The following is a 22,656-nucleotide window of genomic DNA, read 5'->3' on the forward strand; positions in this document are numbered from 1 at the left end:
ACTGTAACTGTGGCCCAATTAATGTTTGTCCAACGCATAAAAATGAGGAGAGCTAAATAGATCAGATCCTTTGCACATATACCTTAATTAGTGCATTTAAAATGCGGGAAGGCAAAGCTCACAGTTGTTTGCATTACCATCAAGCCCATATTTATGCATTCATACAGTAGAAATCCATATATTTTACATTCAACGCTGAAGCAAACATCACCAAAAGCCTCGAACACACAACTGCCACCAGGCTTCTACTGTGGATGTGGAAAAGCTGTAGAACATTAGACATTTTGAAATGCACACAGTTCATCTTCATCTCTTCTTCAGATGCTGCCGCATCGAGCACTCACGTGTCTGAGGCCTTGTGTTTGGACTGAAGAGCGCAATATTCACAGCTGGCGGCGATTTCTCACTTCAGTTCACTTCAGTTCCTAAGTGGTGACCTGCATCTTTCACAATAGAGCAAGGCAGTTTTACAAAACTAATATTGAACGATGCACGTGTTTTTGTGTAGAATCACAAAAGGAAACTTTATTATACAAGTTCCATAAAGCGCTTGCTTTAATCTTTGCATCCGTACACATGACTACTGGCTTAAGTGCACTTGGAACCTGTGCACGGAGCTTCAAGTGACCGTGAGCAGAAGTGAGAAGGTTACGTGAAGTGATGAAACCGCTTAAACGCTGCGTCTCTGCCCACAGTCGGAGGCGTCTTTTGAATTAAGATCACGGAGATCGGAGGTGCTGAGTCAGGCCGAGGACACCCAGCAGGCGATTAATGATGGCGCCGCCGTTCCCCGACCCCGAGCGGGAGCGATGAGGATGCGGGTGCATTTTACTGCAGGTCTAAAGAGAAAAGCTGAGACTGATCCCCATGAAGTGGGGCCGCAGTCTGTTTAGACCAATGGACCAATGCTTTTCTTTTCTAAAGTTGTGTTTGTGACCCTGCAACCACATTAATGAACCAGAACAATAACTGGACTGATGCCTTATTCTAAAATAAATGAATTCAAAGTGATGAAACTGATAAGTTCTCCCAGATCAGCTTGGCTGCTGCAGGTACTGCTGAGGCCACACGAAAACCTCCCCTCCATCATTCAGCTGAGAGACGGATGGACAGCAGTGAAAAGGATAATGGATGTGGCGGAGAGAATGACGCGGGGAGAAGAATAAAATACGCTTCCGCCACTCGGGAAGCGCAGTGGGAAACGGTCCTCCGTCTAATTGAAAACGCCTCGAAATGACTCGCCCGACAAAGTGCACGCACATAAAAACAACCGCCACCACCACTACACGCGGGCGCTCGCCCATCAAATATTCATGAAGGAATATGAGCCCCCTGTTGCTGCCCTTCTAAACACATCTAGCATAACAAGCCTTCTCCATCAATGGGGCTATTCATCTCCACCTAAACACGTCTTTATTTGCCTGATGACAGACAGCCGTGGTTTCCTCTAATACCCCTCAGTAATATTAGCCTCTCCCTTCATCTCTGCCTGCTTCGTGCCAACAGTCATTACCGCAGATCTGTCATCGATGCACCCATTTTCTGCTCCGTCGCGGCAGCAGAGCAGAAACACATAGAGAACGTACTTCCAGGTGGATTCTTTGTTGCTTTTGAGCTCTTGTATTGATGACATCATCCTACAGAAACCACAGCCGAATACGTCATTAGCCTTGTATTTCATCTCCTTCTGTGGCAATTGATTCCACTTGTGCGACTACTTTGGAATTGAAAGTTAAAATCGATGTTGACAGTATGAAAAAAGGACCACAGGAGACTGTCTGACACACTTTGTCAGCGAGTCCGACGGCGTACGTGTGTGTGAGAGGAGGAGGCAGGAGCGCAGGCACCTGAGCTCCACTTGAAGGAGGTGAAAACACACAGCAACATCGTCTTTGAACCGCGTTGTCACTCACGCATCCACTCTGAGCGTCTGCACAGATTCCTTCCACGCACCCCCTGTTCATATTTGTGACAGCAACTTGTAAAGAAACATTAGCATGAAACCGGTGAAAAAGGCTCCAAATCTAATGACTTCAGCGGAGAGCAACAAAGGGCCATCTGTACATAATGATCATGTTGTGTGCGCTAATTATCTCTCCATATTTAATTGACTGAGTAATTATGTTGAGAGGTAGAGGGAACAAAGATGGATGAAATAATCGGATCATGTGAAACAGATCTGCTGCTTCATCAGTGACGCGACTTTACTCACTTATCAATAATATTCAGTTAAGAAAACGCTAATCTTTGATGAAAGGACCAAACCAACTGCTGTTCTATACTGTTTCTATGGACTAAAGAACAATCTCACCATTGGGGCTATGTCAAAACCTGAGCACTGGTGGGTGCGGGATTGCGCTAGCTGTTATATGTAATAGTCATGGATCTTATTGAGCACCTCACATTTTTGCAAATCTAATTCATCAGCGCTAAACATGTGCATCTGCTGAAGTCACTATAGCATCCGCATGGTTCGGACTCACGGGAGCTGCAGTCATCAGTGCCAACCACACAGCAAAATAAACCAAACACAACATTGTGTTTCATTTTGAGGACGTCTGATCTCCGAGGGGGAATTAAAAACATGAGAACTGAGCGCTATAGGGGAAGAAAATCCAGCCTGATGCGAGGAATGAATTCAGCTTCCTATACAGGAAAATAATAAAGCCCTCCCAGCGCTTCAATCCAAGCCTCACGGTAAATACACACAGTGCCAGTGGGAGCAATAACAAACCATTACGCGGCCACATCCATCTTTTGTGCTTTGTTAGAGTGGGGATTTCTGCCCTGGTGGGACCCTCGTTGGGAAAACGGTGCAGAAAGCTGTGGATTTTTAAATATGCATGGAGTTAGAGGCTCAAAATGCAGTTTGGATATGATGAGCGTCACACTGCAGCCATCCATCAGGTGACGCGCCGCCGTGTCGAGGGGCGTTTCGAGCCCCCGTCGAACTCCACTTCGGGAAGCGTGAGGCAGGAGGTTGTAACACTGACGCTGTGGGCCTCTGCAGAACTCAAGAGTGAACTGAGGAGAGCCTGAGGAAAACGCTGATGAAGGAGAAGCCGTGGAAGAAGCTACGCTCCCTCTGAGCTGTGCTTCATGAGCACGAGCTTTTTCTGTGTCTGACACAGAGTGCTGTTGAAGTTAAAGATCTGGACGTCAGAGCAAACTCAATGCAAAGCGGCTTAAAGGGAAAGGCCTTAAAATGACAGTGGGGGAGTCAGGCCTGAACCCACAGGAAGCGTCAAACCGCCAAATAGTTTGTTGCCACTTATTTGAGACGGGAAACAAATCCTTGTGCTGTTCTTAACTCTGGAACAACTCTGCTTTAATTTCCCTCAAACCTCGGCTGTGAAGAGAGATGAGTCAGAGCCCGGAGGCAAAACAAAGCCAACACCAAAGTTCTTAGAGGCTCCCAGATTCTGCTTCAGACGCGTTAAACTCACACAAACACAAAAAAAAAACACAGAGACGCACAGAGCGGAGGAGAATTAATGTAGATCAAGATGAAATGATTCAGCGCAGTCGCCAGGATGGTAGCATGAATGACCCTGTGGCTTTGCTGTTGCTGAACTGAGCCTCCTTCCAGGAGAAACAGGATAGAGGCGAAAATTTGTTGATGGAATGCATGCACATACAAAATATAGCAGAATCCATCGCGTATTGACAGACAGTCAATAGCGAAAAAACTCATTCGAGTTTACAAAGGCTCTAAATATGATGTGTCAGTGCATTAGACACCAGGCAAACTGGAGCTATACAAAAGTTAAGCCCGACTACTGCGGCTTGTGCTTCGCAGCCTCATGAAAATTTAAGCGCGGCAGATTTACTGAGGAAGTCTGAAAAATAGGTTTTTTTTGCAACAAAACAAGAAATGAACAAGCTGCAACGAGGCTCTCCAGCTATAATGGCAGCGGGTCTGAAGGGCTTCAACAGCAGCAGGGAATAAAGACGGACTGGAGTCCAGTCACTTACAGCGATGACGCTGCATTATGCATTATTAAAACTCCTAAATTAAAAGGACAGACAGAGGAGCCGGCCAGGACAATGACTGCAAAATACAACTCAGCACAATTCACTGTCAGATGTCCAACAAGCTGTCTGTCCCGCTCCCGCCCGAGCCGCGTCTCTGTTAAAGCAGAGGGGACCACGAGGCTGATTCCTCCCCCCCGGTGAGGGCGGAGGAACACCCCGAAGGTGGATAATCACCAGAAAAAGTGCCGAGTAGGCGATAAAAAGTGATGCTGCGAGTCAGCAGCACGTTCCAATCAACTGGTGAGCGAAGAGACTAATTAAGGCTCCAATCCATAAAGGAGATGTACAGAAAGTATCAATACACACCCAGAGACACACTCACACCAAAGCAGCAAAGTGTGGTAAATATGATGCTCTCATCTGAAAATACGTAATAACTGTATAACTTAGGCAAAAGGTTAAATGCCTTCAGACGGCATCACCTGTCATTAAATGTAAGTGCGGTGTGGTTGCTGGGAACCAATGGTATGATTGCAGTGACTGTATCGAGCCTGCACATGGAAATGTGAACCTTTAGAGTTTTTCCCAACAAACGAATGGTAATTGACGGAGAGCTGTGACATTTCCCTCCACATCGTGCAAGAAATATCACAAGTTCAGCAGAACTATTTTATAATAAACCTCAGGTGGTGACAGACGCAATCAAACTGAAAGGACATCGCATTCAAACGATCTGGACTCACGGAGCATATACTGTACTGTATCTACTACATGCAGACGGCTTGAAAAAAGTGGCAACAACGTTCATAAGTCTGAATTCTAGGATTGTCATAGGATGCAGTACTGGACTGGATTGTGATTTTTAATTAAATATGTGATCATGCAATTTAGTCTTTATCACCTTTCCCAGAAGACACAGGTTAAAACTACAAAGCCGTTGTGCAGAAGCAAAGAGGAGGACGTTTCAAAGGCTGTGAAACCCTTTAGCTGCCTTCAGTCGCGTATAAGATGTTACGGAACTAAAACAACTTACGCACAAGCTCACGCTCCAGTTCCAACACAGACGTGCAAACAGACTTTTGAACTGAGCTAAAATCACAGATTCTTGCACAATGAGACACAATTTACACACACGCGCACACACACACACACACACACACACACACACACACAGACACACACAGACACACACACACACACACACACACACACACACACACACACACACACACACACACACACACACACACACACACAGCATTTAGTTGGAGGCAGAACAAAGTCTGAGGCAGCAGATTTCCTGGTTTCATACATGCATATGCTCGATGCACTTTCACTAAAGGGCAGCGTTACACACACGTGAACCAGGGCTCACACAAAACACACACACTGAGACACACAAGCACACTCTGAGTTCATAAGAACAGTTTAATAAATACTCCACCGTGAACAGCTTTGGAGCATGAAACCATAACTCACCCACACCAGCTCATACATTCTGGTTCTTATTACTGGAATGTAGCGAAGCACTGGGAACCAATGAATGAAGACATCAACAAATTCATGTTTTTATGGAGGAAGAGGCAGCTGCAGCCGTTCAAAGGGCGCAGGGTGGTGGAGATCAGACCTTCACACACATGAAAGGAGCGGGCTTTCTTTCATACGCTGGACCCTGCAGGTACAGGTGTGATGCACCTTTCCTCTTTGTGCGCTTATTGTTTTTTCCGAGTGAAGGAATAAGACTTGTGGCGCTTTGAATGTATTATGCATGTGGCCGCGCTCTATTATTACTTCGCGGCGCACTAACAATGGTTGTTACAAGGACCAAGGTGACTGTTTGACATTTAAAGTCCAGCACCAATCAAAGCAGCTAAATCCAGCCTCTGCGTTCGGCCGCTAAACCCCTTCAGGGATCAACAAATGTCTTCAGCTCTTTGAATCGGGTGCAGAGTAAATAAAGGTTAATGAAACAAAACAAATCTTAAATGAATTGTAATACGACCACCTTTTTCCTGAACCGCAGATGGGTTCGGAGTAAATGTTCTGCCTCAGTAACCGAAGCAAAAGCTCGCACCCCGAGACGCTCATCCCGAGGAGGAGCTCCTTCTAGTGGGAACAAGTCCCTGCCAGCTCTGAGCGCGCTCACAAACCGGGTCCTGATTGGCCGGCTCAGCGTCGCTGCCCACTCGGCCGTGAACCGCACTGCAGCTGTCCGCTCCGTCTACCCCCACGTGCTGCCGCCTGGCCTGTCTACTGTATGTTCTATGTATAGCAGGAGAACCATTACCCGCCGTGGCACCGCGTCCACGGCTGATGTTCATTATTCGGACATGTCTGGCTGCACCTGGTTCGGCCACTGGGAACATCCTGTGGGAGACATGACTGTTCATTTACTCTGTGCCTGGGTGTGTTTATCAGGTGTCCATGGGATCATTTATTAGCAACCCAGTGCTAATGCTAAGCATTAATAGAAGTATATATATATTTTATATATGTAATCTCTGACAGTGACCCTTGACCTCTCATGCACACCGGAGACTATTAAAAAGATTGACTGGGATAAAAAAGGAGAAGATTGGAAAGTGTGTTGACAAGTGAGATGGATGGAGACCCGACGGCATTTCTTATTAAAGGCAAACAAGCTGCAAACAGCACATGAAGTCACATTAGTGCGCTGAGCTAATGAATGCAGACAGAACAAGGGAAAACACAGTAACACATCAATCATTTTGAGCTAAAGTGTTGCAATCACAACTGAAGCCTTGTGAATATCTCTTAGTTCAGAGGTGAAAATCCTGCTTCCTTGCATGCAGCTCCACCTTTGTACTGTACTGTGGTGGGTAATGAGCAGATGGAACGGGGCCTGGACAGTGACGCTTATATCATATAACGTATTCTACAGTTTATGGTGTGGGAGAAGATGGAGGGAGCTGGCTCCAAGTCATCCGTGTGTGGATCAGTCATTTAATCCATAATTATTCAATGCTGTTGCTTTCTAACAGCAGCGTGTTCCTCGAATGAATTCAATCCAAAAAAATTCAATAATAGGCTGCAACTTGCAATTATTTTTTATATTGGAACCTTATTATACAGTACAGGGTTTTTTAAAGCATGTCAGAGTTAGAATGCATTTAAACATTAGGACAAACTGATATCACAAGTTCATGAATCATTGTCCGGACAGTTCTGTTTCACCTGCTCTTTGAATTTGAACTCTGAACGTGCAAATGAAATATGTAGGTGTTGAAATTGAACCCAGAGTGAATTGAACTGCGCTGTGTGTGAGGGGCAGTTCAGGGGTTTCCATGGATCAAAGCACACAGCACAGTAGCACCTATTGGTTTCAGCGCGCTGTAAATCACTGCTCTGTGGAGGGAAGGAAAGGGTGAAAAGAAGAGACGGATGAAAACGGGAGGATGACGTGAAACAATCTGAGGAAAGAAGAAAAGAAGTGAGGGAAGAAAAACGTGCTCGTGTGAATGGATTCATTGAGTGTTTGGGAGTCTGGCATCAAGGATGTCATGTGTTTCTGGTGTCATCATTTATACAGAAGAAGAAACACACACACACACACACACACACACACACACACTCTGTGCTTACTGTATAGCCTCACACTTCACACATACGGAACAAAAAAGCAAAGTATGACAGATCGCGGAAGCTGAGAGACGTTCTCAACTCAATTAATAATCATCCCGTGGACTCGTCTCATTTTCTCTCTCTCGACCTCACGCCGCATTTACTGTACGCCGAGAAGTTCAGCGCAATTCCAGCATCGGCACGTCAGCAAAATGACTAACCCATTAAATAACGATGCCTGGAAGACGAGAACGGCGGCGTTTGGCAGCAGCATCGCCTTCATGGGGATGGATGTTAATAATCCCGCTCCAACAAGCCGGAGATCAAAGCGCGGTCGCGTCGAGCTGAGCTGCAACGGGGCGCGTCCTCCGAGCCCGTTAGCAGCTTTCACTCCCAACAAACCCACACAGGAGCAAAGAGCAGTTGTTTTTAATATGGTGAATATGTAGGAAGGAAAGTCTGCAGAGGACGTCGCACAACTGCAAACAACCGATCTGCATCGTTATGAAAAAACATCTGCAGCTCATTCTCCTTCATTTTTAGATTTCACCCTTTGACACAAAATCTATTTCCCGCTTGTTACTGTACTGTGAAACCTGAGCCATGTCATAAACTCCATTTTCCTTATTCTTTAATTAATCCCATGATGCTTTTTTTGAGCAGCCTTCACGGGGACATTTATCTGTCATGTGCCTCTTGGTCACATTCAGCGTCGGCCCCTTCAGAACCCGGGCCACCTCTAAAAAAGCCCCCACACTTTGGTTTAATCCCGTCCTCGTCCCAGACTGTGACGTCTGCGCGCACACAGTCGCGTCCCTGTGTGTCACAGAGCACATGTGTGTGATAATCATCACCATTTGATCGGATGAGGGGCGCCAGGTGCGAGGTCCCATTTAAAAACATGGCAACCTGTCCGGGGGGAGCTGAGCACTCTGGGGGCTCGGTGGGTTCGCGTTCTAATTATAAACCTCATCCCGCCCGCCTCCGACTGCTCAAACAGCCACGTTCGGTGGAGCTGCTTCAAGTCAGACGGAAGTTCTGCAACGTGCTGTTATTTCAATAATGAAAGATGCTCTTATTTACTCGGCAGCGGGGAGGTGTGTCTCACGCACTCTCCTGGATTATGGATTGATTTGTGATTGAAATTCAAGCAGAGCATCCTGACCCGTGTGCTGTCAGGGAGGAGGTGGGGGGTCCTCGGGGTCCGGTATCAGCCGGTACTGATGACAGCAGTCTGTCAACAACACCACGGTGCTGTAGTTACTCTGGTTCCGGCTCAGTTTGGGAGAAACATCTGCCACGGAGCGATCCACGCTCCAACATCTTCCATCATAATTGCTGTTTAACGATCTATGTTTCATTCCGACACGAGCGCGCGTCCTTCAGAGTCCTAATTGTCTCCCTGCAGCCCAGTCGGGCCCCCGCTGTAATCACGGCGACCTCCCGCCGCCGCGGCCGGGCTTCAGGCGAGCGGCGCCATTAAAACATGCTGCTCCGTACTTTAAACACAAAGACTCCAAGAATAGAGCGCTGAGAATGACTCAGACGGGAGGAACTTGTTTGCGTTAATTGCTGCGAAGCCTCTGTGTTTACAGTGACACTGTTTCTGTGATGAAAGATTAATTACGGACTTGGGGAGGCTGTGGGGAAGGGCTGATGTTGGGAGGACAGCTCTGTCTGATCCACGCGTTTAAAGAGCAGCAGGGCGGTAATCTATGATGCATGAAGAAGTTAAAGCACGGATGAACTTTGTTGGATCACAGGTGTTTCACTTTCTTTTGTGCTCGTTTTCTCTAAGGCATCTCTGAGATATTACAGCACTGCTCATCATCCTCAAAATAAGTCTTCCTGCTGCTTTATGTTACGGAAACTCAAAGGTGAACGGAGACAGCCTCAACACCTGATAAGACAATGACACGACTGCGCTTTACAGCAGAAGAGCTGCGTGAGCCGACATTCAGCGTCAGCCGCCGCGGAGAGTGATGTGTTTTTTTGGCAGCGTTGTTCTCACCGGGTTCTGTCAAATGTGAGAGAGGAGATCTGACCTCAGACCTGCCAGTGTAATTAATAATGGAATGTTTACCAGGACACCCAGGGGCACGGCAGCAGCTCAGACGACCTGACAGACGAACGGCAGCAATCAGGGTTTGTTACTGAGCCCGCAGTTCAGCGCGATAGCTTTCATTACTCTCCACTTTGACACTTTATCTGTCTTTTCCATCTCTGAACCTTTAATCATCCGTGCATCGCGCTGACGGCCCCGCGGCAACAAGCGTGATTTCATTAGCTACAGAAGCAAGTGAATCTAGTGTTTAAATGAGGGGCTTTGAGTTGCACCCTTCAGACAAACCTCAGTGGAAACGCGAACGACCTGTTACAGCGTGAGCTTAAATTCAAGAAATTAGTTCATTTTGTGTTCAAACAACATGGTTGTTAATATAATAATTATTTTATATTATCAATAAAAGCAAAGCACGGCACTTGAAAAGACACTTTACAGGACTCACACTGTGATTTTGTTCCTCCTATTAACAAACTGTAATCATTTTAAGTTGATTTTTGATGTGGATTTTTAGATTGTTTTATTATTTTTTATGACCATTTGCTTAACATTGACTCTATCTTTAAAACATATTGACTTCATTCATTCCAAAGCACTACCTTTACTTAAATATGTTCGTTGTGCGTGTGTGTTTGTGTGCGAGTGCTTCTGTTTCAAAGTGCTTTTGAAGTGATGGTAATAAAGAGCCAAGGACATCATTACCATAGCAACAGGAAGAGATAACGCGTTGGTTAGAGCTGTTGAGTATTTGTTGTGTGGTGGTTTGGAGCATGACCAGCAGGCTTAAAGAATTCCTTCCTTTACTCGTTATCGCCGCTTCGCTCCTTACGTGTAATTTGCTGCTTGGTTGAGAAGAAGCTGTGTGGAAACAAAGAGCTTGGTTCTACGGCACAGACGCACATGAGCACGGTTCTTATGATGACAGGATATTCAATAGGTCTTAAAGACGTGTGGTCTTTTCAACACAGCATCCTCACACCTCCCTCTAATACGTATTCTGACAACCTGCACAGAAATACCACGTTTCTTTCCCGTTAAACTGCAGGTGGAATCCTGAAAACGAGCTCTTCAGCCTTTTTCCCCTGAATATTCTCTAACCTTTCAATCTACCTGCGTTTTGCTCGCACTGCATCATCACCGGTCCATGTGTTCCAGAATCGCTCGTCTCCGGCCTTGACTCTGGCCCATTGAACGCCTCGCCTCTCGGCGTCGGCTGCCTCCTCCACCCACTAAAGACACGCTGGCTCACAAAGGCTGCGCAGGGAGTCCAAGAAGAAGGAGGAAGGACGAACCAGGCATCCAGGTTTCGCAGCTTGTGTTGCGGTGAGGCTCATTTTAAAAGAACAGAGGCGACACGGAAACGAATGGAAATGACTTTGAATTGTGTTGGAGCTGCTGCTGGTGAACTTCATCACAGCTGTGTTGCGGAGTCATTTCCCTTTTCAAATCCAACCGGGGCTTTCGATTTGCGTAGTGGATGATGAGAATATGGAAATTAAAACATTTCAGTTTCGTTATGAGTCACTGAAGTCGTGTGAATTTCGATGCATGAAATATGAGTCGAGCAGCCGCCGTCTGCTGTGACGTAAAAAATCCAGCAAGGACGCGAACCAAAAGTCTCTGCGGCTCCGTTTGATTTCCTGCCAAGCTGGGGAACGGATCAGAGCGCGTTACGGCCCGAGTGCATCTCAGGTTCGGTTTAGTTGAGCCTCAGCGTGGGGTCTGAATCCCGGCCGCCGCCACCGCTCTCTCCCGTGCGACTGATTGACTGATGCAAATGCTGTTTACTGACTTTGACAGTAGAGGAAATCGTTTTCCCCTGAATGAGCTCTCACTGCAATGCATCAGTGTGAAAAACACAAACCAGTAAAAGCCACCATAATCCAGTATTCAGATGCTGATGGGGGCGTCCGCCGCCTCCACCCGTCCACACGCACCAACCGAGCCTCCTCTGCTCCGCTGCTCTGGGGTCAGAATATGCTCACATTTAATGACTCCTGCTCAGTCGGGCTCGCAGTGCACCAGTAAACAACATGCTACATCAGCCAGCCACTTAATCAACCAAGAACTGGATAATCCGAGGATAAAGCATGATAATCACAGATTGTCATCCATTATTCACCAGCAAGAAGCTTGTTCTTGTTAATACAAGCAAATAAAAGCTCCTCCATGTGTCGTCATTAGCAAACAATATTCAAAAAAAGCTGACTTCCTCATTGCTCACAGTCAAAATCACGAGGGGAAGTTACTGTGGTAACGAACGCAGTCGCGTATCATTTTGTTGTAGAAGGAGGATTTCCCCGGATTCTGTCGCTCGCGCGGTCCCTCACATCAGCAGAGACGGAGCCGGCGTCCGTTTCCAGGCACCGGTCGATACTCGGAACCATCGAACGCCGTGGGGAGATTTGTCAGTTGCGGTGCAGATGCCGTTCAGTCACCTGAGCCACGAGGCTCCGTTTAAAGGCCGAGTTCCACAGCAGCAGGTCGGAGTCGCCCTCGAGGCGCAGCTCTTTGGTTTCACAGCCTCCCGGCCTCTCCTCACGCGTTTCCCAGCTCTCGTTACTCATCGTCACATAACATTACATATTGTCTAGGCCGCGTCAGTCTAGACAATATGTAACCCAACACCACCCAAGTGTGGATGATTGAAGGGGAGCTTTTACATCCTGCTATAATCCACTTTGTCGTTTGCTGCCACGTTCGACAGTTAAGTTGGTGAGACTCTAACTTTCTGTAATAAACATACAGAACAGCTGATAAACAGTCTCCTAGAAATATTTGAATGTTGTGTTTGCAAAAAAGGTGAAAGCACGAAAAAGATCATAAATAGGTCAAAATGTCTCCTAATGAGAAATTGACTTCCTTGCAAATTTTGCAAAACTATTCTGCATCTCTATGAATACAGAAGCTTCTTGCTTCACACTGTACATCAAAGTCCAAGCTGAACCTGAACATACTGTACAGCAGAACCACAGCACTGTTTACGGCGCTTTACTGAACAGTCTAGAAGCTGTCACACACACACACACACACACACACACACACACACACACACACACACACACACACACACACACACACACACACACACTGATTTCACAGTGATCTGCAGAGCCTGGAAAGACAGTAATGGCACCATATTTTATGTAAGATTCACAGCTTGAGGCGATGAGAATCAAACACACATGGCAGCTGAGCAACAGCAGCGCTCAGGTCAAATCCGACTCAGACACTCTGCCCACACTGCGGAGCAGCCTCAGCGAGCCACAGGCGGAGAGGGATGCATTTAGGTGTGTGGGAGAGAGAGAGAGAGGGTCCCTTCCATTCACCTTCATTTAAACATTAGAACCAGGGAGCAGGAATTGATGTGACACCGAGTATAAGCGTGAAATATGTGTGTGTAGAAGGCGACGGAGAGGTTCTGTAGTGACAGACAGAACAGACAAAGGACCTGCAGGAAGTGTCAATAAGTCCCCAGGTAGCACACGGCATTTATTCACAACGCCTGTCAGGCTCCTGGTGACATCCAGTCTGAATGAGCAGCTTCTGCGCGAGTCAGCGCAGCGAGCGGAGACAGAGGATCGCATTAGAAACACGCCGCAGGCTTGGCAGAAGGGGCTTCAACGTGCTGGCAAATAACACAACGTGACGGTAACACACGCGCACGCACGCACACACACACACATGAACACACACACACACATAAACACACACACAGATAAACACACACACACATGAACACACACACACACACATAAACACGCACACATAAACACACACACATAAACACACATAAACACGCACACATAAACACACACACATAAACACACACACACACATAAACACACACACACAAATGAACACACACACACACACACATAAACACACACACACAAATGAACACACACACACACACACATAAACATGCACACATAAACACACACACACACACACACACACTCATAAAAACACACACTCATAAACACACACACACACACACACACACACACGAGAGTGGGAAAAATGCGACTTTTGCTGCCACGAATATGCAAAACTACACATCAGCTGTGTGTTTGTTGGACTTATTCTGCTTAGATTTGAAACAAGAAACACTGTGAGTGAGTGTTTCTTCTTATCATGAAACAGTATTATTTAACAATACAGAATAATTGCACAGCTATGAATACAAAAAGGACCAAGACTGCTTCTACAGTAACTTGTGGACAAAGTCAATAGTAATTATTTTAAACTAATGATGAAGAGCGTAGCAGATGAGACGGGGTCAAAGACAGATGACAGCATTATCCAGATATTCCTATCATCCTATGATCCCAACGCACCTGTACTTCATGCCCGTGTGTTTCCCCGTGGACTCTTTGAGGGAGATGTGGCGCGGCGTGAAGGAGCCGAAGCTGCGAGCGATGATGGCCACGGTCCGGAACTTGGCCCGGGCCTGGTTGACCACGTTGGGGCTGGTGGTGCTCTGCTTGCTGTGGTCCCCATTGCCCCTCTTCAGGTTGTGGTCCGTGCAGGCGATGGACACCTGCATGGCTGCTCTTCGAGTCCTAGATGCTGGACGGACGACGGCGAGCGGGACGGGAGGTCCGGGAGGTGCTGGAGGTCCGGGAGGAACTGGAGGTCCGGGAGGAACTGGAGGTCCGGGAGGAACTGGAGGTCCGGGAGGAGCTGGAGGTCCGGGAGGAACTGGAGGTCCGGGAGGGGAGCCTGAAGTCTCTTCGCCTGAAGTCCTTCTATTCAAAGTTTGTTTTGGGAGGCAGGGAAAGGCACTCTCCCACTTTAAGACTCTCACAGCGGAACAAGTCAGTCGCTACACAGCCTGAACAGAAGAAGTGCTCCTCAGTTCGTGGAGGGACCCCCACTTCATCCCCTCCCGCCTCCACTCCGCTGCCTCCTGCCGCTGATCACAGACTCGGGGAGGGATGACAAGCAGAGGACTTGGCGCGAGTGCGGAGGAATGAGACGGAGATGCAGCCCAGCGCTCTGCCGCTCTGACTGTGGGGAGAGCGAGCGAGCGAGCGGTAGCATGTGCGGAAGACGGGGGAGGAGGGGGAGGGAGGAGGAGACAGGGTCAGGAAGCAAATGAGGAGACGGAGGGAGCAGTCGGCATCACACTCCTGCCATCAGCACTTTCCCCAGCTCGTCACTCTGTCTCCTCTTGTGTTATGTCACCAGTATGTTGAGCTCCGGCGTCTCCCTCTCTTCCTCGCGTCTCCCTCGCTCTCTGATATCTCTCCCTCTCTCTGATGTGTGGAACTTCTGCTGTTTGTTCCTCCTTCTCCCTGTTGTTAATGTCTTTCTCTGAGCAGAGCAGCTCCTTCGCCGGCAGCACACCTTCAGGGAACAGTGAGGCATGTGCTGCAACACACAGCCCTCTCTCTCTCTCTCTCTCTCTCTCTCTCTCTCTCTCTCTCTCTCTCTCTCTCTCTCTCGCTCTCGCTCTCTCTTGCTCGCTCGCTCGCTCGCTCTCTTCAGTCAGTCAGTCTTTTGCTCTCTCTCTCTCTCTGTTTTATCACCTGTCACCCATCACTGAAGGTTTCTTCCTGTCTCACTTCCCCAGAAATGTTTATTATATTTGAAATTGGCTCAGATCTTTACATCATTACATCCCTCAACACATGCAAATATATGTGGTGACATACGTACATGTAGGATTTACCCATGTAACCCAAATCCTTTCAGATACTCTTCACCAGCAATTATAAAAAGCTATGACCGAAGAACAAACCTCAACACATGCCTGCAACCATCCAGACGGGAGATCCGTGCAGATGTTGGAATAGGAAGACAGAGAATGAGAACAAACAGCAGACTGAGGCCAAACCAAATGTGTTCCGTCTGCTTGTGTGATCAAGGTACTCGTGTTATGTGCTTTCAAATAGTTCCACAAATGGTGTGAAGCGGAGGTAAATGAAGCATTTTGCTGCATTGTCTCAACAAACAGCCTCTGTTCAGTGTGTGTGTGTGTGTAAGTTCTTAGTAACCACTGTCAGAGCAGAGGAGTCTGGGTAATTTGTTAGATCTGACTTATTGATGTGAATATAATCCATTGTTTTAAATTGCTGTTTTTTATTGATTTCCAAAGTGCCGATGTTCATTTTTTATCCTGCAAACAATCTTTAAATGATTTCATCTGAGCCCTGGCGTTGAAACCAGTCGACCTTGTTTCAGATTAGAAGTAAGTCTTCGTTATTTTGAAAGATGAGGTTGCAGTGTTTTTCTCGCCTGATTTCATTTCCATCTTTTGAAAATTAACTCTTCATGTTACCTCCGCTCCTGCCCTGAACAGAGCACACAGTACACAGCCTCAGATCAATCTGCCGCCTAATGGAAAAGCTGTTTCTTCAGCAGCTCACACCAGATACGCTCCTCGGGGGAACCGCACATTCTCAACGAATCCCACATATGGAACTGAAGCGAGCTTAAATTCGCTTTCCATTAATGAGAAGCGGAAATGTGCTGAGTGAAAAAAAGCTTTGGTTGTGGTGCATTACTGTCCTGGGGTGTGGGCAGGACATCAGTCTCCATCCATCACCGTCAAAACAGCAAATGGTGAATTCAATTGTAGGAATTTATTGTAAACAAAGTATTGTCACATTTCTTGCCTTGTGTGTGTGTGTGTGTGTGTGTGTGTGTGTGTGTGTGTGTGTGTGTGTGTGTGTGTGCGTGTGTGTGTGTGTGCGCGTGTGTGTGTGTGTGTGTGTGTGTGTGTGTGTGTGTGTGCGTGTGTGTGCGTGCGTGCGTGCGTGTGTGTGTGTGTGTGTGTGGTACTAAACGACACCTAGATTCTCCTATTTGATATTAAAACTGTGAATCACTCCTGTGACCTAAAATGTCCAACACAACACAACAGTGTGTTCACACATTCAATAAGCTGCAACAACAACAGCTGCTCTTCACCGCGAATGGAACCAGCGACACATTCAAACCACAAATGAGGGAACTTGACTAAACGGCTTTGGTTTAAGTAGCTTAACATCAGCTGTGTTGGGTTGAAGCCGTCGTGGCTTCTCTCCTCTGTCACAGAGCGGAAACGTCCAATATTTGCCTAAAATCTCAATTCTTCCAACGTAGAAGAAGACAAATGCACTGGTATGTGTGAAAACACTGCATGAGGACGCGCTGTGTGTCACATTTTAATAATCCGCCTGTCACAGCAGCTCCGACTCCTAATCACCGCTGATTATTCCGTGCTGCATGTCCTGCAACTTGAGTTGAGTTTGCACAAACGCTGCATATTCTCATCTTACAATGCATCAGCCTTCAGGCACATTCAGGCGATTCACTGTTCGTTTTGAACGAGGCATAATACTTCATCCATATTCAAGACATTATAAAAGCTTTTTTCAAAAAATAGGACTTGTAGCTCTGCACAAACACAGAGGTCACATTGTGTGTGACACACAGGTCAGCATCACATCACCCCATTAAAAAGGAGTGACATGTAAAAAGGTTAGACATGAGTGATGGACTGCTTCGCATGAGGCTGAGTAGGAAGAGGTAAATCATTAATCAGCATTTAAAGGTCACTTACTGCTGTTTAGCTTCCTCAACTCACCGCCATGACACCCCGGGTGTGATTTAAAGATTAATGATGATGTCTATACATGTGTGCACACTTCAGCAACAGTGAGGATCAACGCCTTGAGCCGAGTTAAACCTCACACTGACGCCACACTGTGTTATTTGTCCACGATCACATCTGTGCTGCAGCAGCCCACCGAACGTCACAGCGCTCACGCTGTAGCTGCCTCCTGCAGCTAAACATAAAACCCTGTACGTTTAAATTATGACCCCGTTTCTGTGATCTATTAGCCACATTGCACTTTTCAAGTTCTTCCCACATTTTTTTTTCCGAATATCATCTATTTTGTTCTTGGTTTTCCAGCAGCTGCTCCGTAAGCAGCAAGTGATGACACACTCATAACTCTGAGCATACGGCAATGACTCTGTCCTACTTATGCAGTGTGTGTGTGTGTGTGTGTGTGTGTGTGTGTGTGTGTGTGTGTGTGTGTGTGTGTGTGTGTGTGTGTGTGTGTGTGTGTGTGTGTGTGTGTGTGTGTGTGTGTGTGTGTGTTTCACTTCATGCTGGTTCATGAGCTCTGTCAAGCAAAAGTCCACACATTACATATTGAAATCCCCATGACACACTCGTGCTATGGTGCATGTGTGTGTGTGTGTGTGTGTGTGTAGTGCACATGCATCACTGCGAACCTCTCTGGCTTAGACGCATGTCTATAGTCACCCAACCAAACACTGAACACACACACACTGCGTAACACACACACACTGAACACACACAACTGTAACGCTTCAAGTTTTTTATTTATTTTAGTATTTGATAAAGCACGTTTTTTCTCTTCAGACCTACTTCTCCTCTTCTTCTACTACTTCTACCATCTTAGTCCAGTCAACAGCTTCCAGTTCAGTAACATTCTGGTGCTTGTGATCCCTCTTCTTCTGCACCTTCTGGCGGACACTCATCTATGATCAGGCTCATTGTCCCATTTTCTCCACCTCTGCACCTCCAGGTGACGGACGTGTCACGCTAGTGCTCGCAGGTGTTGTTCCTCATGCACTTTAAACGTCCATGTTCAGAGGCCAACGCAAAAGCACAGCGCAGCGCGGAGGAACAATGCAGTCCTTTATTTCAAAGCGACAGCTTTGTGAAATTAGACTCATGCTTAAAGTGTCATTAGGGTTAAACCTCTCCAGACGTGACTGACACTGCAGGTCAAAGACAGACCAACACATTCAGGGGAATAAATGCGTCATTAGCCAGTCACGTCCATTAGAATCCATTAAAGCATTATTTCATTTTCACCTGCCACTGCAACCACTTCGTCCTCAGAGCGAATGGCGACGGAGCTGTAACATTTCCCTCGCTCTCAGAACCTCATATTGTTGTAACACACCTAAAGATGCAATAGGGAGTTTATTTTTAGATACCATATGTATCCTGGCTGTTATTACTGCATAAATTATTCGGCTGTATATTCTATCATGGAAACAATACAGTTTTTTTACACAACAACAGTATTGTACAGTATATGAATACGGCAGATGTACTTCGAGCATTGCCACAATGCTACAGTCCCGTTATTGGACCTTCAAGTCATTCTGGAGTTACTGTAGATCACATATAATACATAGGATTGTATGTGCATTTGTAGACCTTGGGTGATAAAGTTGAAGCTACATTTCCAGATTACTACAGACGCAGACATAATGTCACACACTGCTCCCGGATCCCTTATTAAGCAGTTTATAGGGTGAAGTGTTGCAGATCAAGGACACTACAGCTGTAAAGTGCATCGGTCTTGGCCTCTAGGTCATTTCCATGTCCATCATGTACAATAAAATGAAGACTGCTATGTTTTCAGTTCTATAATGATAGTCACTCATCTAATCCTCTATCGCGACGTACTTATGAAGCTGCCTGCAAGAAGAAGTGTATGATGGATGATAATAACCAATTACTGAGCTTTATAATTGCAATTTGCATAATTAAATTATTTTGATATTTATTTATTGCGTACTCGCTCTTCATTGTGGGAGCAGCCACAATGCTATTAGAAGCATGGAGTTCAAAAGCAGGTTGTAAAAAGCCTCTCAGGTGCATGGTGCACATCCTGCACTGAGGTGAGAGACTGCAGCCAGTGAGCAATTACTGTACCCAGAGGCATTCCCTGCTCCGCCGGCCTCTCCGTCGTCTGCCACTGAGCACTGAGGTGTCACTGTGGGCCGATGCCAGCCCCTCTGCAGCTGCCGCCTCCACCAGCACCATGCACATCCCCCCTGAATATAAAACCACATCTCCTCCGGACCAGGAGGCGCTTACGTAACACGCTGCTGAATAATTACTGCGGGAAATGACTCCACTTGTCCTAAAGAACATTTCACCTTTCATTTCTTACGCGACGTCCGCTCCGTAATCGTGGCCGACCGCGGAGACGACTCCCACCGTTGCTCTTACAACAGAGGCAACACAAACCCTGACGCGTGTCCCTCGGCCTGTCAGACACTCACAGAGCAGGTCGCCGCGGGGTCATAAGCCCGAGTGTATCCATTTAGCGGCTGGCATTGTTCACAGGGGAGCATTCAATTACAGCAAGTTATTTAGCCTTGAAAGCGATGATGATAAGAGGGGTCACGGTGTCGTGACCCACAGTAACCGTCGCCAACAAACAAAAGCAGGCGTTAAACGGCAGCACAGCTCCGTCAGGAACCGTGGCGCGTGTCGGGTGCTTGTAGCCGGCGTCATAAAGCCACACGCACCCAGACCTTATTACCTTAATGCAGTAATTAAAGAAATGAACTTTAATTAAGCACTTCAGCAGGTCTGGTTCGGAGGGAGGCCTATTAGTGGGAGTGCAGCAGTACAGTGCAGTGAGTAAAGTGCAGATTGTAGATTGTACAATAAAAAGCACCCTGATGAGCAAATGTGAGTCCATGCAATGGAAAGGAATGAGTAAAAATAGCTTCGATACAGCGTCAACGAACGACTGGTGGGAAACCGCTCACGTGACAGACTTGTTCACGTCCTGTTTATCCTCAACAACAACTTCTGTGACATTACTTTTTTTATTTATTTACTGTAGATCAAATCTAAAGCAACGTAAATGTCGGTGGAAGCTGCTGCATCTCAGTGTGAAGCTCGACCCGTGGTGTGAGCTTGGAGCCGTACTTTTGCATACATTATTATTTTAAAAAAAAAACACCAGGTTGGTCACCATGGTGATGTCTCCGCATAAAGCCATAAGGGCTGTTAACACAATATGTGTGAGGTGAAATGCTCCGCACACAGAATAAACAAAGGCCCCGCGCTCCCACACTTCTCCTGGAGAGTCTCGAGTCCCTTCATTTGCGTATAGGTTACCACTTCCTCCCTCTGGGGCTCGGCTCAGCGCTCCGTCCACCGGGGGGTCACTGCCTGCAATGCAAATGAGCTTCAGAGAAGCTATTTAAAATATCCAATTCTGTGTGACATTGATCTCAGCACAGGAAACGCTCGTAAGTGGGAAGACGGGAAAGGTCGCCCATCTTCAATCCACTGTGTCCAAAGCGCTGGTGCATTAACAGGACAGGAACTTCCCGCAAAAGTTTTCCTAGAGAACCTCGATGCGTGACGCGGTGAGCTTGTTCTCCAACTTGCACCGCGTAATAAGCACACACGCCTACACTACCTGCGCCACAATCAGCAATTTGCTGAGCAGGGCCGTGTTCCTGACTGCTAGAGAGTCTCCAGATATGGACACTTGATAGTCAAGAGTGGTAACAACCAGCGCAAGCCGTCATCTCCGCGATAGCATTGCTATGGAAACAGTATGGAGGCGGCGTGTGTGTGTGTGTGTGTGGGGGGGGGGGGTGGTAGAAGGAGCAGCAATAAAATAACACCAGGCAGGAATAAAGATGGCAGATGGCGGCCGTGCAGCATCTGGAGCGACGCAGGACCCCGTGTAAACTGGATATGCTGTTAATAAAGACTGGCTACATTATTATTCCGGTTTTTAGAGAAAAACACAGACTTCGAAGCCTCCAACAGAAACATTTCAGCCAGCGCTAGCCAGAAAACGAAGACGCTTGGTTTAGAGAAGAATCCTCTGTTAAGCAGCGGTGCATCGACGCTTCGAGAAGATTAGAAAGAAGCCCACGCGCTCCTGACCTTCATGTCATTCCAGTTTCCTTGGCTGCGTGTGTTAGTCGCTCTGCCTTTCACTCACACACAATGCCTTTGCTATCACATGGAGTAACAGATGTGGAAGTGAATGGACGATAGCATAGATTGTGTTCTATATAGTGGTTCTGGCCCTGGCAGCACAGGTGGAGGCTTAAAGTGGGTTCTAAGGCTTCGCATCTTTGTCCTTGGAGACGCTGACATGCACCAACACAGTTTTCCTCTTCAAAAAAGCTCTGTGCAGTCTCTATGCAGTCTCTTCACAACTGCACCACAGTGTGATTAGAATGTGCTTTGGGAGAATTTCTGCGTTCTGTGTTTAATAATATGTGCGTTAGGTTGGAAAATAGCTATTCAACTTTTTTAGGCGGTTGTGTGTTTGCTAATGTTTTAAATTTCACTTAGTAACAAAATCCTCTATCTTCAAACCCACTGGAATACTTCAAATTTGTATGAGATTAAACAGAAGCATGACTGTTTGCGTCTGAATGGATCATTTGCATAATCAGGAGCAGATTCATCTCTTTAGTATGTGCTGCAGAGACAGAAGCTGCTCCGGAGACAGAGAGCGTCAGATGCGTCGCGCGCGTTTCATCACCAGCTCTGGTGAGTCCGTGGCTCCGTTAATTGGACTGTATCAAACACCTGTGTCTGGCCCAATGTGCACCTCCCTCTGCTTCCGTTTCATGCTCTAATTGCTTGACGATTACTGGCAGGATGAGAAGAAAAAGGACTTTGTTCATCATACTTTTTGTCAAACACGCTCATGAACGTCCAACAAATATATTTATTTGACTTCCCTGTGACATTTACTCTCTTTGAGACTAAGCTGTGTTTCTGAGCAGCCTGTAAAATCCAGATATTGGATGAAGACCCTCTCTCTTAAACTTATGTCTTCTCCCAGACAAATCATTACAAAAAATGACTTAAGCCATTAGAGTTAGAGTTAGATATGTGAAGGAGAGCTCCCACCTCCTGCCAAAGCACTTGGCTCCGCTGATGAGTGCTTTTACTGTGGCTGCGTTAATCAGCGTAGTGAGACAACGTGAAAAGTGCTGCCTTAAAGCTGAGAGGTTGCTTTAAGGTTGGGGGCGAATCCAAAGTTAAAGAAAGGAATGGTATGTACGATTAATGTGGTCATTTGGTGTTTATGGTGAGTTTCCAACAGCAGCAGGAGTAAGTGACTAATGAAAATGAAAAAGCAGTTGTGTCACAATAAGATCAGGGAAAAGCACAAACATCAGTACAACAAACTAATTCTCCTTAAGAGACAGCATTAAAACCTGGCATTAATACTGATACTGATACTAAGCTTTTCCTCTGTTGATAAGATGTCAGCAGT

The 22,656-nt window shown here is 46.7% G+C and overlaps 1 protein-coding gene across 6 annotated transcripts in view; it reads right to left on the bottom strand.

Moving 5' to 3' along the window:
* The window catches only part of kcnab1a (potassium voltage-gated channel subfamily A regulatory beta subunit 1a), a 51,039-nt gene that overhangs the window by 16,758 nt on the left and 11,625 nt on the right, over window positions 1–22,656 (bottom strand). The window contains exon 1 of one of the 6 annotated variants that reach the window (XM_029170741.2): window positions 13,960–14,983. The exons of 4 other annotated variants lie outside the window; for them this stretch is intronic. In XM_029170741.2, coding sequence (XP_029026574.1) covers window positions 13,960–14,168 — 209 coding nt within the window. In that variant the 5' untranslated portion in view covers window positions 14,169–14,983. Of the gene's footprint in view, window positions 1–13,959; window positions 14,984–22,656 lie in introns of those variants that run through there. One more of the 6 variants, XM_029170742.2, reaches the window with a different exon arrangement.

The sequence above is a fragment of the Betta splendens genome, chromosome 13 (assembly GCF_900634795.4).
Source record: "Betta splendens chromosome 13, fBetSpl5.4, whole genome shotgun sequence".
Lineage (NCBI taxonomy): Eukaryota > Metazoa > Chordata > Actinopteri > Anabantiformes > Osphronemidae > Betta > Betta splendens.